Here is a 17,402-nt window from a genome sequence, read left to right as displayed (position 1 = left end):
AATTTTGTATTTTGAAACTCAGCATCCATAAAGGAGTATTTAAGCACTTAAGAAAAATTATCTTATTAAGCATATTTCCTCTGTTTTCCTACAAACAGTTTTCAGCAAACCAAAATTTAGGTATAGAGAAGTCCAACCAGAGCAATGGCCTCCACACAGTAATGGTTTCTGTGTGAAATATTTTTGGTTGATTAACTCCTACAGTATACTGCTAATAGAATATAGCAAAGGAAACATGTAACCTGTTGTCTGAATTGCAAACATTATCCGTTTCCTCTTTCATTAAATTAAGGGTAATAATATTACCTGCTTTAGAGAGTTATTATGATGAGTTATATGAGACTGCCTGTCACATAGTAAACTCTCAATGATATTTAACCTTTATTAACAATTGCCATTTCACACTGAATAAATATTTTAGCAGATTGTATTAAGCAGAATCCTCAATCAAATGAGTTTTTTATTCCTATACTTCACTTTCAGGAGAAAGAGGCAAATATCAAGGGTTGAAGTTTATATAGGAACTTCATTAAAGAAGATTTGTAATTTGTAGTTAGCTTGGTTGGTTTAATCCATGTTAAGTGCAATCTAATAATTACATTCTTAACAATAGAAAACACAACAAAAATATCTGTCAGGAACTATTCTAACTAATGCATGTATATGTGTACACACACACACATAATCACTCACATAATCCTTCCACCAATGCATGAGGTAGATAATGTTATCTCTGTTTTATAGGTGAAGAAATTGGTAGCAGAGATGTTAAATAATTTTTCAAAGTTACACAGCTAACAACTATTAGAGGCCTCAGTCAGACTGATTCCAGCCTGTGCTCAAAACCACTGTGTTATATGGCCTCTCCTACCAGCCTTCATGCCTTTCCATCCAAGAAACCCTGATGGTGAAGGAGAGTGGACACAAGTAAGAAATGTCTTTTATGTCTTCTATATAATATTAAAATAAAATATAATTATTTAATATGTACATGTATAATATCATTCCTCACTTCCAAATCTTAACTAGAAGCTAGATTCCAGGACGATATGCCTGGAATTAATGTTGTAGCTTTGAGAATCCGTGACACTGACCATGTGCCTCTGGGCATACTTGTACGCTAGTCAGAGAAACACGGTGAGCTGTATGTCATTTAGGACTACATACGTCCTTCTGTGTTATGTTCAATTTTCTGAACTTTCAAAGGGTTTCTGGTTATGACTCATTCAAGGTGGGTTATTTTTATTATTATCATTATTATTTACTTGTTTTTTGTTTGTAGTGTTTTATATCTAATGAGTTCACTCTCATCTCTAGTGTAAACTAATTTTCTTTCAGAGTTAAAAGGACACAGATAACTTTAGTATCTTTGCTAAGTCAAAGTAGGTTTGTTATTCTGTTAATAAAATCAAGAATGGTGGCAATCATAGGCAGTGACATAGCTAGAACTCTGCATGAGAATATCTCCAAAAGTTTTACTGAAACAAAAGTATACTTTTTCTTTCATATCATCTTAACTATGGACCCACTTAGAATTGAGGCTAGTAGGGGATTACTGTAAGGATCTTTGCCATTCTTCTCAGCTGCCTTCCTGGAAGGCTTAATATGCTCACTTCTGCTCATTCTATAAAACAGTGTATGACACACCAGATTCTTCACATTACCTACAAACTATACACAGTTTTTAAAAAATGCTGATCTTTACTCCTTTGTCTAAGGTGACCCTTTTAATACTAAGAGAAGAAGCTAGAAGTTATTAATAAATGATTATTGATTTTTAAATAATCTAGCTGTTTCTTTAAAGTTTCATGGGGAAAAACAAAACAAGACAGAATAAATTCTCTGCTGTCATGTGTTTGGGAACACTGACCTAAGTAAACTGGTTTCTTCACTGGAGGAATTTTCAGACTCTACTATGCCAATGCATACTATGAAACTCCAGGAGGGATTTTTGTTTAAAACAAACATTTGAACACTATTTGAGGGCACATTTAATCACAGAGTAGTGTTCTGTGATACTCAGTTGGAAAGAGTTAATAAAGACATTTATTTTTTGTTTCACAATTGTTATAATCATACTTACTGCCATTAAATCCAAAAGGAGAAAAATGCCTTCCTTTTCAAGAAAGTAATCCTCTGAGGGGTAACATCCCAAAATGCAGCACCTTAAGTAAAAAGAAAGTTATTCATTTAAAAAGGCTTTATTGTTAAATTCAATTTGTGAGTTTATTTCTATTAAAAAATCTTTTCAAAGAATATTTTTTCTTCATTTCCTTAAATCAAGCAGTTAATTTCTTTGCTTAAAAAATTGAACTTTGAAGGGACTTTGTCAGTGTAGTTTAATTTCAACTATTTAAACACTAATATCGTTTAATTATTTTTCATAACTGCCTATTTCTTTCCTGTAGATGCAATATTCTCCTCTGCTTTCCTGATATTAATTATTCTTAAAGGTCTCCTCTGTTGCTCTATTAACTTTTTCTTCAAGCTTTATTCATTTACTGTCTATCTTTTACAGTGCTGGCATGCCTGAAACATTTGTTGTTTTTAATTACATCTTTTCTTTGCATATGATATTATTTGCTGAAGTGCCTGCTGCTTAGGCCTGTGCAGCTCATATGGAGTGAGGGACTGAAGTTGCTGTCAGGGCTACTTTTACTGTTCTCCTGGGTGGGGGATGGATATGGGCTGAACAGGCTGGTACTGGTGCTGGTGTTGGTAAACAGAGCCTAATCTCCCTCTAGCCCTCCCAGGCCTTGCAAGCCTGCTGGGGTCAACCTGTATCCCTTTCCTATTTAACATGGCATCTATCTATCTATCATTCAATAATAATGTGATAATTATTTAACATGGATCCCTCTTGAAAAAAAAAAGAGACCCTGTTTCTGCTGGCTGTTTTGTGATGGTGGTTGTGTGAGAGTCGGTGCATAAAGGCCATCAGCTTGGCCCCACTCACTCAGGTGCTTCCAGGTTTTACCACCTCTGGGTATGAATCACACTTTTTTTGTTCCCACTTTTGAAGTAGTACTCTCTGATGCCTATCATGGGCTGCCTTTTGCCTCTTTAATTCATAACAATTACAATAAGAGAAAAAAATAGAACATCCTTCTCTGTTCAGAAGTTAAATAATATACTTCTAAAATTCCCAAAGATTGAAAAGGAAATCACACTGAAAATTAGAAAACAGTTTGAACATAATGATAATACAAATAGAACATATGGAAACTCGGCTGGAGCTAAAACCATTATTACCGGAGAATTTACAGCCTTAGATGGATATATTAGAACAGAAGAAAGGTTGAAAATCAATGATCCTGGCATCTATCTCAAGAAATAGAAAAGTTGAGATTGGTTCAAGATGGCAGAGTAGAAGGACGTGCTCTCACTCCCTCTTGCGAGAACACTGGAATAACAACTAACTGCTGAACAGTCATCGACAGGAAGACGCTGGAACTCACCAAAAAAGATACCCCACATCCAAAGACAAAGGAGAAGCCACAATGAGATGGTAGGAGGGGCGCAATCACAATAAAATCAAATCCCATAACTGCTCGGTGGGTGACCCACAAAGTGGAGAACACTTATACCACAGAAGTCCACCCACTGGAGTGAAGGTTCTGAGCCCCACGTCAGGCTTCCCAAACTGGGGGTTCGGCAAAGGGAGAACGAATTTCTAGAGAATCAGACTTTGAAGGCTAGTGGGATTTGATTGCAGGACTTCGACAGGACTGGGGGAAACAGAGACTCCATTCTTGGAGGGCACACACAAAGTAGTGTGCGCATTGGGACCCAGGGGAAGGAGCAGTGACCCCATAGAGACTGAACCAGACCTACCTGATACTGCAGGGGGTCTCCTGCAGAGATGGGGGTGGCTCTGTCTCACTGTGAGGACAAGGACACTGGCAGCAGAAGTTCTGGGAAGTACTCCTTGGTGTGAGCCCTCCCAGAGTCCGCCATTAGCCCCAACAAAGAGCCTGGGTAGGCTCCAGTGTTGGGTTGCCTCAGGCCAAACAACCAACAGGGAGGGGACCCAGCCCCACCCATTAGCAGACAAGCAGATTGAGTTTTACTGAGCTCAGCCCACCAGAGCAACAGGCAGCTCTACCCACCACCAGTCCCTCCCATCAGAAAACTTGCACAAGCCTCTTAGATAGCCTCATCCACCAGAGGGCAGACAGCAGAAGCAAGAAGAACTACAATCCTGCAGCCTGTGGAACAAAAACCACATTCATAGAAAGACAAGATGAAAAGGCAGAGGGCTATGTACCAGATGAAGGAACAAGATAAAACCCCAGAAAAACAACTAAATGAAGTGGAGATAGGCAACCTTCCAGAAAAAGAATTCAGAATAATGATAGTGAAGATGATCCAAGACCTCAGAAAAAGAATGCAGGCAAAGATCGAGAAGATGCAAGAAATGTTTAACAAAGATCTAGAAGAATTAAAGAACAAACAAACAGAGATGAACAATACAATAACTGAAATGAAGACTACACTAGAAGGAATCAATAGCAGAATAACTGAGGCAGAAGAACGGATAAGTGACCTGGAAGACAGAATGGTGGAATTCACTGCTGCGGAACAGAATAAAGAAAAAAGAATGAAAAGAAATGAAGACAGCCTAAGAGACCTCTGGGACAACATTAAACGCAACTACATTCACATTATAGGGGTCTCAGAAGGAGAAGAGAGAGAGAAAAAACCTGAGAAAATATGTGAAGAGATTATAGTCGAAAACTTCCCTAACATGGGAAAGGAAATAGCCACCCAAGTCCAGGAAGCACAGAGAGTCCCATACAGGATAAACCCAAGGAGAAACACGCTGAGACACATAGTAATCAAACTGGCAAAAATTAAAGACAAAGAAAAATTACTGAAAGCAGCAAGGGAAAAATGACAAATAACAGACAAGGGAACTCCCATAAGGTTAACAGCTGATTTCTCAGCAGAAACTCTACAGGCCAGAATGGAGTGGCATGATATACTTAAAGTGGTGAAAGGGAAAACCTACAACCAAGATTACTCTACCCAGCAAGGATCTCATTCAGATTCGATGGAGAAATCAAAAGCTTTACAAACAAGCAAAAGCCAAGAGAATTCAGCACCACCAAACCAGCTCTATAACAAATGCTAAAGGAACTTCTCTAAGTGGGAAACACAAGAGAAGAAAAGGACCTACAAAAACACACCCAAAACGATTAAGAAAATGGTAATAGGAACATACATATCGATAATTACCTTACACGTGAATGGATTAAATGCTCCAACCAAAAGACTCAGGCTTGCTGAATGGATACAAAAACAAGACCCATATATACGCTGTCTACAAGAGACCCACTTCAGACCTAGGGACACATACAGACTGAAAGTGAGGGGATGGAAAAAGATATTCCATGCAAACGGAAATCAAAAGAAAGCTGGAATAGCAACTCATATAAGATAAAATAGACTTTAAAATAAAGAATGTTACAAGAGACAAGGAAGGACACTACATAATGATCAAGGGATCAATCCAAGAAGAAGATAAAACAATTATAAATATATATGCACCCAACATAGGAGCACCTCAATACATAAGGCAACTGCTAACAGCTATAAAAGAGGAAATCGACAGTAACACAATAATAGTGGTGGACTTTAACACCTCACGTACACCAATGGACAGATCATCCAAACAGAAAATTAATAAGGAAAAACAAGCTTTAAATGACACAATAGACCAGATAGATTTAATTGATATTTATAGGACATTCCATCCAAAAACAGCAGATTACACTTTCTTCTCAAGTGCGCATGGAACATTCTCCAGGAGCCATCACATCTTGGGTCACAAATCAAGTCTCAGTAAATTTAAGAAAATTGAAATCATATCAAGCATCTTTTCTGACCACAATGCTATGAGATTAGAAACCAATTACAGGGAAAGAAACGTAAAAAACACAAACACATGGAGGCTAAACAATACGTTACTAAATAACCAAGAGATCACTGAAGAACTCAAAGAGGAAATCAAAAAATACCTAGAGACAAATGACAATGAAAACACGATGATGCAAAACGTATGGGATGCAGCAAAAGCAGTTCTAAGAGGGAAGTTTATAGCTATACAAGCCTACATCAAGAAACAAGAAAAATCTCAAATAATCAATCTAACCTTACACCTAAAGGAACTAGAGAAAGAAGAACAAACAAAACCCAAAGTTATCGGAAGGACAGAAATCATAAAGATCAGAGCAGAAATAAATGAAATAGAAACAAAGAAAACAATAGCAAAGACCAATAAAACTAAAAGCTGGTTCTTTGAGAAGATAAACAAAATTGATAAACCATTAGCCAGACTCATCAAGAAAAACAGGTAGAGGACTCAAATCAATAAAATTAGAAATGAAAAAGGAGAAGCTACAACAGACACCGCAGAAATACAAAGCATCCTAAGAGACTACTACAAGCAACTCTATGCCAATGAAATAGACAACCTGGAAGAAATGGACAAATTCTTAGAAAGGTATAACCTCCCAAGACTGAACCAGGAAGAAGTAGAAAATATGAACGGACTAATCACAAGTAATGAAATTGAAGCTGTGATTAAAAATCTTCCAACATGGGGCTTCCCTGGTGGCGCAGCGGTTGGGAGTCTGCCTGCCGGTGCGGGGGACACGGGTTCGAGCCCTGGTCCGGGAGGATCCCACATGCCGCGGAGCGGATGGGCCCGTGAGCCGCAATTGCTGAGCCTGCGCGTCTGGAGCCTGTGCTCCGCAACGGGAGAGGCCGCGATAGTGAGAGGCCCGCGCACCGCAATGAAGAGTGGCCCCCGCTTGCCACAACTGGAGAAAGCCCTCGCACAGAAACGAAGACCCAACACAGCCATAAATAAATAAAAAAATAAAAATTAAAAAAAAAAAAAAAAAAAAAAAAAAAAAAAAAAAAAAAAATCTTCCAACAAACAAAAGTCCAGGACCAGATGGCTTCACAGGTGAATTCTATCAAACATTTAGAGAAGAGCTAACACCATCCTTCTCAAACTCTTCCCAAAAACTGCAGAGGAAGGAACACTCCCAAACTCATTCTATGAGGCCACCATCACCCTGATACCAAAACCAGACAAAGATACTACAAAAAAAGAAAATTACAGACCAATATCACTGATGAATATAGATGCAAAAATCCTCAACAAAATACTAGCAAACAGAATCCAACAACACATTAAAAGGATCATACACCATGATCAAGTGGGATTTATCCCAGGGATGCAGGGATTCTTCAATATACGCAAATCAATCAATGTGATACACCATATTAACAAATTGAAGAATAAAACCCATATGATCGTCTCAATAGATGCAGAAAAAGCTTTTGACAAAATTCAACACCCATTTATGATAAAAACTGTGCAGAAAGTGGGCATAGAGGGAACCCACCTCAACATAATAAAGGCCATATACGACAAACCCGCAGCAAACATCATTCTCAATGGTGAAAAGCTGAAAGCATTTCCTCTAAGATCAGGAACAACACAAGGATGTCCACTCTCACCACTATTATTCAACATAGTTTTGGAAGTCCTAGCCACGGCAATCAGAGAAGAAAAAGAAATAAAAGGAATCCAAATTGGAAAAGAAGAAGTAAAACTGTCACTGTTTGCAGATGACATGATACTATACATAGAGAATCCTAAAGATGCCACCAGAAAACTACTTGAGCTAATCAATGAATTCGGTAAAGTCGCAGGGTACAAAATTAATGCACAGAAATCTCTTGCATTCCTATATACTAATGATGAAAAATCTGAAAGAGAAATTAAGGAAACACTCCCATTTACCATTGCAACAAAAAGAATAAAATACCTAGGAATAAACCTACCTAGGGAGACAAAAGACCTGTATGCAGAAAACTATAAGACACTGATGAAAGAAATTAAAGAGGATACAAACAGATGGAGAGATATACCATGTTCTTGGATTGGAAGAATCAATATTGTGAAAATGACTATAATACCCAAAACAATCTACAGATTCAATGCAATCCCTATCAATTTACCAATGGCATTTTTTACAGAACTAGAACTAAAAATCTTAAAATTTGTATGGCGACACAAAAGACCCCAAATAGCCAAAGCATTCCTGAGGGAAAAAAACGGAGCTGGAGGAATCAGACTCCCTGACTTCAGACTATACTACAAAGCTACAGTAATCAAGACAATATGGTACTGGCACAAAAACAGAAACATAGATCAATGGAACAAGATAGAAAGCCCAGAGATAAACCCACGTACCTATGGTCAACTAATCTATGACAAAGGAGGCAAGGATATACAATGGAGAAAAGACAGTCTCTTCAATAAGTGGTGCTGGGAAAACTGGACAGCTACATGTAAAAGAATGAAATTAGAGCACTCCCTAACACCATACACAAAAATAAACTCAAAATGGATTAGAAATCTAAATGTAAGACTGGACACTGTAAAACTCTTAGAGGAAAACTTAGGAAGAACACTCTGACATAAATCACAGCAAGATCTTTTTTGATTCACCTCCTAGAGTAATGGAAATAAAAACAAAAATAAACAAATGGGACGTTATAAAACTTAAAACTTTTGCACAGCAAAGGAAACCATAAACAAGACAAAAAGCCAACCCTCAGAATGGGAGAAAATATTTGCAAACGAATCAATGGACAAAGGATTAACCTCCAAAATATATAAACAGCTCATGCAGCTCAATATTAAAGAAACAAACAACCCAATCCAAAAATGGACAGAAGACCTAAATAGACATTTCTCCAAAGAAGACATACAGATGGCCAAGAAGCACATGAATAGCTGCTCAACATCACTAATTATTAGAGAAATGCAAATCAAAACTACAATGAGGTATCACCTCACCCCAGTTAGAATGGGCATCATCAGAAAATCTGCAAGCAACAAATGCTGGAGAGGATGTGGAGAAAAGGGAATGCTCTTGCACTGTTGGTGGGAATGTAAATTGATACAGCCACTATGGAGAACAGTATGGAGGTTCCTTAAAAACCTAAAAATAGAATTACCATATGACCCAGCAATCCCACTACTGGGCATATACCCAGAGAAAACCATAATTCAAAAAGACACATGCACCCCAATATTCATTGCAGCACTATTTACAATAACCAGGTCATGGAAGGAACCTAAATGCCCATCGATAGACGAATGGATAAAGAAGATGTGGTACATATAGACAATGGAATATTACTCAGCCATAAGAAGGAACAAAATTGGGTCATTTGCAGAGACGTGGATGGATCTAGAGACTGTCATACAGAGTGAAGTAAGTCAGAAAGAGAAAAAAAAATATCATTTATTAACACATATATGTGGAACCTAGAAAAATGGTACAGAGGAACCAGTTTGCAGGACAGAAATTGAGACACAGATGTAGAGAACAAACATATGGACACTAAGTGAGGACAGCGGTGGGGGCGTGGGGGTGGTGGTGTGATGAATTGGGAGATTGGGATTGACATGTATACACTGATGTGTATAAAATGGATGACTAATAAGAACTGCTGTATAAAAAAATAAATAAAATTAAATTCCAGAAAAACTAAAGAAATAGAAAAGGTGAAATTGAATGAACGAAAAAAACCCCACAGAAATTAATTAAATATAAAACAAAATAAAATAGAAATAATAATGCACACAGATTGATTCTTTAAAAAGACTAATAATATTGATCAACTCCTGGTGAAACCCATCAAGAAAAAAGCGAGAGGGAGAAGGCAGAAATGGTTAATACCAAGAAAGGAAAAGAAAGCATCACTTTGTATCCTACAGACATTAAAAATCCTAAGAGGATATTACAACAGCCTTATGATAGTAAATATGAAAATTTAGACAAAATAAATGAGTGCCTAGAAAAAGACATCAGAACGTATGCAAGAATAGAAAACCTTAATAGACACACACATATTAAAGAAATGAAATCTATACTTCAGAATCTTTCTACAAAGAGAACTCCAGGCACAGATGACTTGATCGGTGAATTCCACAAGTTATTTAAGAAAGATACGAAAACAATCTTACACAAACTCTTTCTAGAAAAAATATTTCCTGTTTTTCTGAGGTCAAAATAAACTAAATACCAAAACCATCCATGGAACATTAATAAAAAGGAAAATTAAACTCACATTACATGGTACCAAAAAAAAATCTAAAAATGTTAGCTAATTGAATCCAACAACATAGAAAAAGAAATAATACACCATAACCAGGTCAGACTTATTCAAGGAATACAATGTGATGGTCCACATTAACAGAATAAAGGAGAAATAGTATATGATATCTCAATAGAAGTAAAAGTGTTTGATAAAATTTAAAGTCCTTTCATGATGCAAATGAATAGACAAGAACTCCTCTCAGTTAAGTTCCTAAGAAAAGGAAAAAGATCCGATGCCCAGTGTTACTAATTAAACATTGGACTTATTATCTTTTAGCCAAAGGGAATTGAGTTGTGCTGTAATAAAAGACACATAAATAAAACTATTTATCTTAGTATAACTGTGAGGTATTAAGTAAAAAAGGGATAAAACATCAAGTCATTTTCTGCAGTAACCACTGAATCCCAATGTATTGGTAGATAGTAAGGATGGTACTCATTAATATTCATCTCTAAATTTTTTACTATGCTTAATACAGCACTTTGGTCAATAAGACTTTGCCGTTGAAACCTAAGATCAGGTTATCATTTTATCACTATATCCCTCTCTTCTCTGCTGTAAAAAAGAAACTAGATAGTTGATTAGCCCCATTGTCTATGTGTATCTGGAAGAGAGCTGAGTATTCCAGCTCTCTATATAAAAAGAGAATTTGCAGGGGATAAATCTAGTTACTTCATCTTATGGAAAGTAATATTCATCAGAGTTTCACCCCACCCCATGTTTACTGAAGTATAACTGGAATTTTTTAATCTGCATATACTTATTATATATAATTTGGTGAGTTTGTACATATGTATATACTTGTGTTACTATCACCACAATCCAGGTAATAAAAATATTCATCACCTCTAAAAGTGTCCTTGTATCCCTTTGTGGTATTTTTTTTTTTTTTTTGTAGTAAGACCACTGAACATACTAGATCCATGCACTTAACAAATGTTTAAGTACACAATACCTTACCTTAACTATAGCTGCTATATTATAGAGCAGATCTATGAGCAATATGTTGTACTGCAGATCTCTGGAACTTACTAATCTTGTATGACTATAACATTATACCTGGTGAATGATAACACCTCATGCCTCCCTCACTCCATCATTCCACTGTCTACATACTGTTATCTACTTCTACACTTTTATTTTAGATGCCTTTTATAAGAGAAATTATGTATAAGAGAAATCCTTCTGTGAATGACTTATTTCACTTAGCATAATGTCTTCTAGGTCCATCCATGTTCTTGCAAATGGTAGGATTTCCTTCTCTTTTAAAGCTGAGTAATATTCCATTGTATGTATATACCACATTTTCTTTATTCATTCATCTGCTGATGGACATTTGGGTGGTTTCTGTATCTTTGCTATTGTGAATAATGCTGCAGTGAACATAAGAGTGCAGCTATCTCTTCAAGATCCTGATTTCAATTCTTCTGGATATATACCCAGAAATGAGATTACTGGATCATATGGTAGTTCTATCTTTCATTTTCTGAGGAACCTCCATACTGTTTTCCACAGTGGCAGTACCACTATGTCTTTCACCCCTTGGTTATGTTTACTTTTAAGTATTTTATTCTTAGAAATTGCAAATGTGATTGTTTTCCTAATTTCCTTTTTTGGAGTAGTTCATTATTGGTGTATAGAAATGCAACTGATTTTTATATGTTAATTTTGTATCCTGCAACTTTACTGAATTCATTTATTAGTTCTAACAGTTTTTTGGTGGAGTCTTTAGTGTTTTTTACGTATAAGATCATGTCATCTGCAGAGATAATTTTACCTTTTTCTTTCTGATTTGGATGCCTTTTATTTATTTATTTTTTCTTGCCTAACTGCTCTGGGTAGGACTTATAGTACTATATTGAGTAGAAGTGGTGAGAGTGGGCATCCTTGCCTGATACAGATCTTAGAGAAAAAGCTTTCAGCTTTTCACCATTCAGTGTGATATTAGCTGTGGCCTTTTCATATACAGCCTTTATTGTGTTGAGGTAAATTCCTTCTCCACCTAATTTATTGAGAGTTTTTATCATGAAAGGGTGTTGAATTCTGTCAAATGCTTTTTCTGTATACATTGAGATAATTATGTGATTTTTGTCCTTTTGTGATATACCACATTAATGTGGTATATCACATTGACTAATATGCATATATTGAACTATTCTTGCTTTCCAGGGATAAATTCCACTTGGTCATGGTGTATAATCCTTTTAATGTGCTGTTGAATTCAGTTTACTAATATTTTCTAGAGGATTTTTGCTTCCATTTTCATCAGGGATATTGGTCTGTAGTTCTTTCTCTTTTTTTTTGGCCACACTGCGTGGCTTACAGAATCTTAGTTCCCTGACCAGGGATTGAACCCAGGCCCACGGCAGTGAAAGTGCCGAGTCCTAACCCCTGGACTACCAAGGAACTCCCAGTTCTTTTTTATGATGTCTTTGTCTGGCTTTGGTATTATGGTGATGCTGGCCTCATAAAATGAGTTTGGAAGTGTTCCCTATTCTCCTACCTTTCAGAATAATTCTTCTTTAAATTTTTGGTAAAAAATCACATGTGAAGCTCTCTGGACGTGGGCTTTTTTGGCTGGGAGGTTCTTGATTACTGATTCAATCTCCTTATTGTTATTGGTCTGTTCAGGCTTTTTATTTCCTCTTGATTCAGTCTCAGTACATTGTATATTTCTAGGAATTTATCCATTTCTTCTATGTTGTCCAATTTGTTGGCAGATGGTTGTTTATAATGGTCCCTTATGATCTTTTTTATTTCTGCGTTATCTGTGTGATGCCTTCTCTTTCATTTATAATTTTATTTCAGTCTTCTCTCTTTTTCTCTTAGTCTAGCCAAAGTTTTGTCAATTTTCAAAAAAGTTTTGTTATCTCTTCAGAGAAGCAACTCTTGGTTTTGTTGAGTTTTTCTATTCTCTATTTCATTTATTTCTGCTGTAATCGTTTCCTTTGTTCTGATAACTTTGGGCTTGGTTTGTTCTGTTTTATAGTTCCTTGGGGTGTAAAGTTAGGATGTTTGACTCTTCTTTATAAACATAGGGATTTTTCACTATAAACTTCCCTCTTAGTGCTGCTTTTGCTGTATCACGTAAGTTTAGGTATGTTGTGTTTTCATTTTAGTTTTTCTTGAGAAATTTTCTAATTTCCCTTTTATTTTTGTCTTTGACCCAATGGTTGTTCAAGAGTGTGTTGTTTGATTTCCAAGCATTTGTGAGTTTTTCTGGTTTCCTTTTGTTATTGATTTCTAGTTGTATTCAGTTGTGGTCAGAAAGGAATGATTTCAGTCTTCTTAAGTTTGTCAAGACTTGTTTTATGACCTTACATGTGATCTACCCTAGAGAATGCTCCATTTGTGTTTGTAAAAAAAAAAAAGAAAAAAAACTCTGTGTCTCCTCTCAAAACTACTCTAAATACTTCACTTAGGGCCACCAAATGTGTAGGGTTTTCCTACACAAACCAATTCTTCAATTCTCAGTGGACATTAACTGGGTGTCCTACAATTCAGTTCGATTCAGAAACTATCTACCTACAGTTAGCATCAGATCTCACAGGTTAAGGGTTCAGTCCCACAAGACTGTGCTGCTTTCCTTCCCCAACCTTAAATTCCAGTCCAGGTTGTCACCTGTGCTTCTGATAAACCAGCTATAGAGTAGCTCACAGATCTCAGGAAAATAGTTTACTTACTAGATTACTAGTTTATTATAAAATGATCCAACTTGGGAACAGCCCGATGGAAGAGATGATCAGGGCAAGGTATATGGGGAAGGGGCATGGAGCTTCCATGCCCTCTCTCAGCACCTCTAAGTGTTCACCAACCTGGAAGCCCTCTCAATCTCATAGTTTAGGATTTTTATGGAGGCTTCATTATGTAGGTGTAATTGATGAAATCAGTGGCCATTGATGGTTAAACTCAATTTACAGCATCTCTCCCCTCCCTGGAGGTTGAGGGTGGAGCTGAAAGTTACAACCCTTTAATTAACCATATAGTTAGTTCCCCTGGCAACCAGGCTCCCATCCTGTGGTTATCTAGGGGCTTTCCAAAACTCACCTCATTAACATAAACTCAGATGTAGTCGAAAGGGGCTTGTTATGAATAACAAAAGATACTACTTTCATCTTTATTACTCTGAAACTATTATAGGAACTGAGGATAAAAGACCAAATATTGTAAACAAAAGATGTTCGCGTTGCTCTTATTAATTAAGAAATTACAAGAGTTTTAGGAGCTCTGTACTAGAAATGGACCAAATACATATTTTTAAATTATAAATCACAATATCACAGTGATTGAAAAAAATGTGTTTTCTGCTGTTATTGTTAATGTTCTGCATACATCTGTTAGGTCCATTTGGTCTATAGTCATGAGTTTTTTGTTTGTTTGTTTGTTTGTTTTTAAACTAATGTGTTGTAGTGTGGCTCTCATGAATTCCACCCAAATAGAAGAAATGTGTTAAATGTTAATGATATAGGAAACTCAACTAATTTTCCCCAAGACAAAATTTCATAAATTAATGTTAAGAAAAGTAGTGTATATATATATATATATATATTTGCCCTTTGGGATGCTAAAATGTTTGGGAAACAATATTGATGAGGAAATTCCTAATCAACTGGTTTTCAACTTTTTAAGATAAGATGAATGAAGAATTCAGCAGTCTTCAAGAATAAGAAGAATACTGTATGAGTAATAGTAGATGCTTGTATTTTCCCAGGCCAGGGCAAAATGGAATGCATTCAAATCACAAAAAACAAGGATTTAAGTTTAGATACAAGAATGGTTTTATATTTGAGTGATGGACAAGACTACTTTCCAAAGGATATTGGTAAGTGTCATTTCTGGACTACTGAAAAGAAAAAGGCTTATCTTTCTGCTGTAGTTTTGAGGGAAGAAAATTGGCATACATAGCTACCAAAAGACGTAATTTTCTTTTACTGTGATTCTATCTAACATGGGTACAGTAATACTTACCAAATGCTGTCCAATGTACTAAAAAGAAGTACATTATAGCCTAATCCACTCTGTAACTTCTTGGGGTCTGTTTTCATTACATGAAGAATTATATCCACTCCTTCAGTTCCAAAAATTTCCTAAGAGATTTATTTAAAATTATTTCTTGAAATAAATAAATAATCCTTTCCTTTCCCATTTCATCCTGTCCCCTAAAACTTTTTCTACCAGAAAAATACAACAACATTTTTAGGAAAATAGTACTGTAATACGATTTTTTTTTTCAAATTTGTACTCACTTGTTCTCAGGAATTTAAGACAAATTATTGTAAAGCTAGTCATTTTAGAGAGGATATCAATCAACATGTCAGCTTAATGCCCCTTTATATTTTTTCCCTTTCTCTTTCTTTAAAAAAAAATAAACCATAAGGCTTGTCCCATGGTTTTCTTCCACATTGTAATGAATGTCATCTAACATCATGTCAGATGAGTACTAGATAGCAACAACTAATTTAAGGGGTTAAAATTCTATCATGGAAGATTTTCCAATGTTCCCAAGAGAGAAATAAATTTATAAATAGCAGTTAAAACCTTTAATAATGTATGTGATGTTATCACCAATTAATATTTGTCTGTTACCAAGTACCTTTCCTATTGTCTGTCATTCAGTTCTGGTTCCCAGTAAGCAAGACTATGAGTATTTTCCAGAAGAACACAGGTGCAGGGTGATAGAATATAAGAAGTTCCACCAAAGCTTGGAGCTAAGTATGTGTTTACTGTTCTTTTTTGCCTCTCCCTCAAATCACTCTATTGAAACCTTCATAATTTTTAATTTTTATCTTTCCAAATCTATGTCTTGCTATTTAAGTTATTAATCTCTGAGACTCAGAGTTTGCTATGGCATTAAAAAGATCAAAGGGAATTAAGCTCTTTTTTCTAACTTTTAGTTTTAGGTATGAACCCAATTCAAACCCAAAACATCATTTATAATGGTACAGCCACTCTGGAAAACTATTTGCCAGTTTCTTCAAAACATACACCTATCTTATGATCCATTAGTTGCACTCCTAGGTATTTATCCAAGAGAAATGAAAGCATTATGTCCACAAAAAGACTAGTACAAGAATGTTAATTAAAGCTTTAAACATAGTAGTCCCAAATGGAATCAACCTAAGTGTTTATCAATAAGGGAATAGAGAAACAAATTTTGTTGTATTCATACAATACTATTCAGCAATAAAAAGGAATGAATTATTGATACATGCAACAACATGGATATATTTCAGAAATATGGTGCTGGCTGATAGAAACCAGAACTAATAGAGTAAATAATCATGTGATTCCATTCATATAAAGTTAAAAAATATGCAAAACTAATTTATGGGAATAGAAATCAGAAAAGTGGTTGCCTGTAGGCAAGTGGGGGCATGGCTGCTAAGCGGCATGAAAGAATTTTACAGGGAGATAAAAATATTCTATATTTTAATTGCGATATGGGTTAAATGGATGCATACATTTGTCAAAACCTATCAAACTATATACTTAAGATCTATATACTTTACTGTATGTAATTATACTCTTAAAAAAGAATATTAAATCTTCGTAAGATTAAAAAAACACCAACATTTATGGACATTTACTAAGAAGAAGTTCATAGTGTTATGTGATTGAGAGATCTGAACAAAACTTTGATTCACAGGCATACATACCTTCCTAGGAATATGATGTTCACAAAGACCAGATAAAATAAGTAAAATATCAGATTGAATTTCCAAAAGAATGGCCTCTTCCTTATCATTATACTTGCTTACTGTATTTTTAAAGATTCCTGATTTGAAAAGAGTTAAAGAATGTAAAGTTATTGAACACTGTATTTTTATTTTGATCAATTACTGTTCTGAAATTCTTTCTTATAAAATTTCAACTAGAAAAACTATTTTTAAAAGGGCTATTTTCATTGTATGGTTTCCTAGAAGCTGTAGACAGAAGATGATAAATGGATTCTTTGGGCTCTCAATACAATCAGTAGCCCCATATATATAGACTTTCTAGTACATAATTAATGGTGTGTCATTAAAAGAAGCCCTTAACAACCTGATACTTCACCAAGCAAACAAAACTGTTTAAAAATATGCAGTTTCATGAGGCAAAGATGCGTGCCTTTGCAAATATATGACCAAAATGCCTGATCATAGCTTGCCTCATCTCTTCTTGTCCTTGTGGTCAACAGGGTCAATCTTAAGCAAAGGTGGAAGACATCCCTA

At 35.6% G+C, this 17,402-nt stretch overlaps 1 protein-coding gene across 1 annotated transcript in view; it reads right to left on the bottom strand.

Moving 5' to 3' along the window:
* Window positions 1-17,402, bottom strand: part of CFAP69 (cilia and flagella associated protein 69) — a 66,092-nt gene that overhangs the window by 7,827 nt on the left and 40,863 nt on the right. The window contains exons 14-16 of the mRNA XM_036862805.1: window positions 16,848-16,966; window positions 15,160-15,278; window positions 2,084-2,165 (exon numbers count right to left, since the gene is read on the bottom strand). Of these exons, the coding sequence (XP_036718700.1) occupies window positions 2,084-2,165; window positions 15,160-15,278; window positions 16,848-16,966 (320 nt within the window). The remainder of the gene's footprint in view (window positions 1-2,083; window positions 2,166-15,159; window positions 15,279-16,847; window positions 16,967-17,402) is intronic.

The sequence above is a fragment of the Balaenoptera musculus genome, chromosome 9, assembly GCF_009873245.2.
Source record: "Balaenoptera musculus isolate JJ_BM4_2016_0621 chromosome 9, mBalMus1.pri.v3, whole genome shotgun sequence".
Lineage (NCBI taxonomy): Eukaryota > Metazoa > Chordata > Mammalia > Artiodactyla > Balaenopteridae > Balaenoptera > Balaenoptera musculus.
Note: the sequence above shows the minus strand (reverse complement) of the source record. Positions and strands in the feature narration are given on the sequence as shown.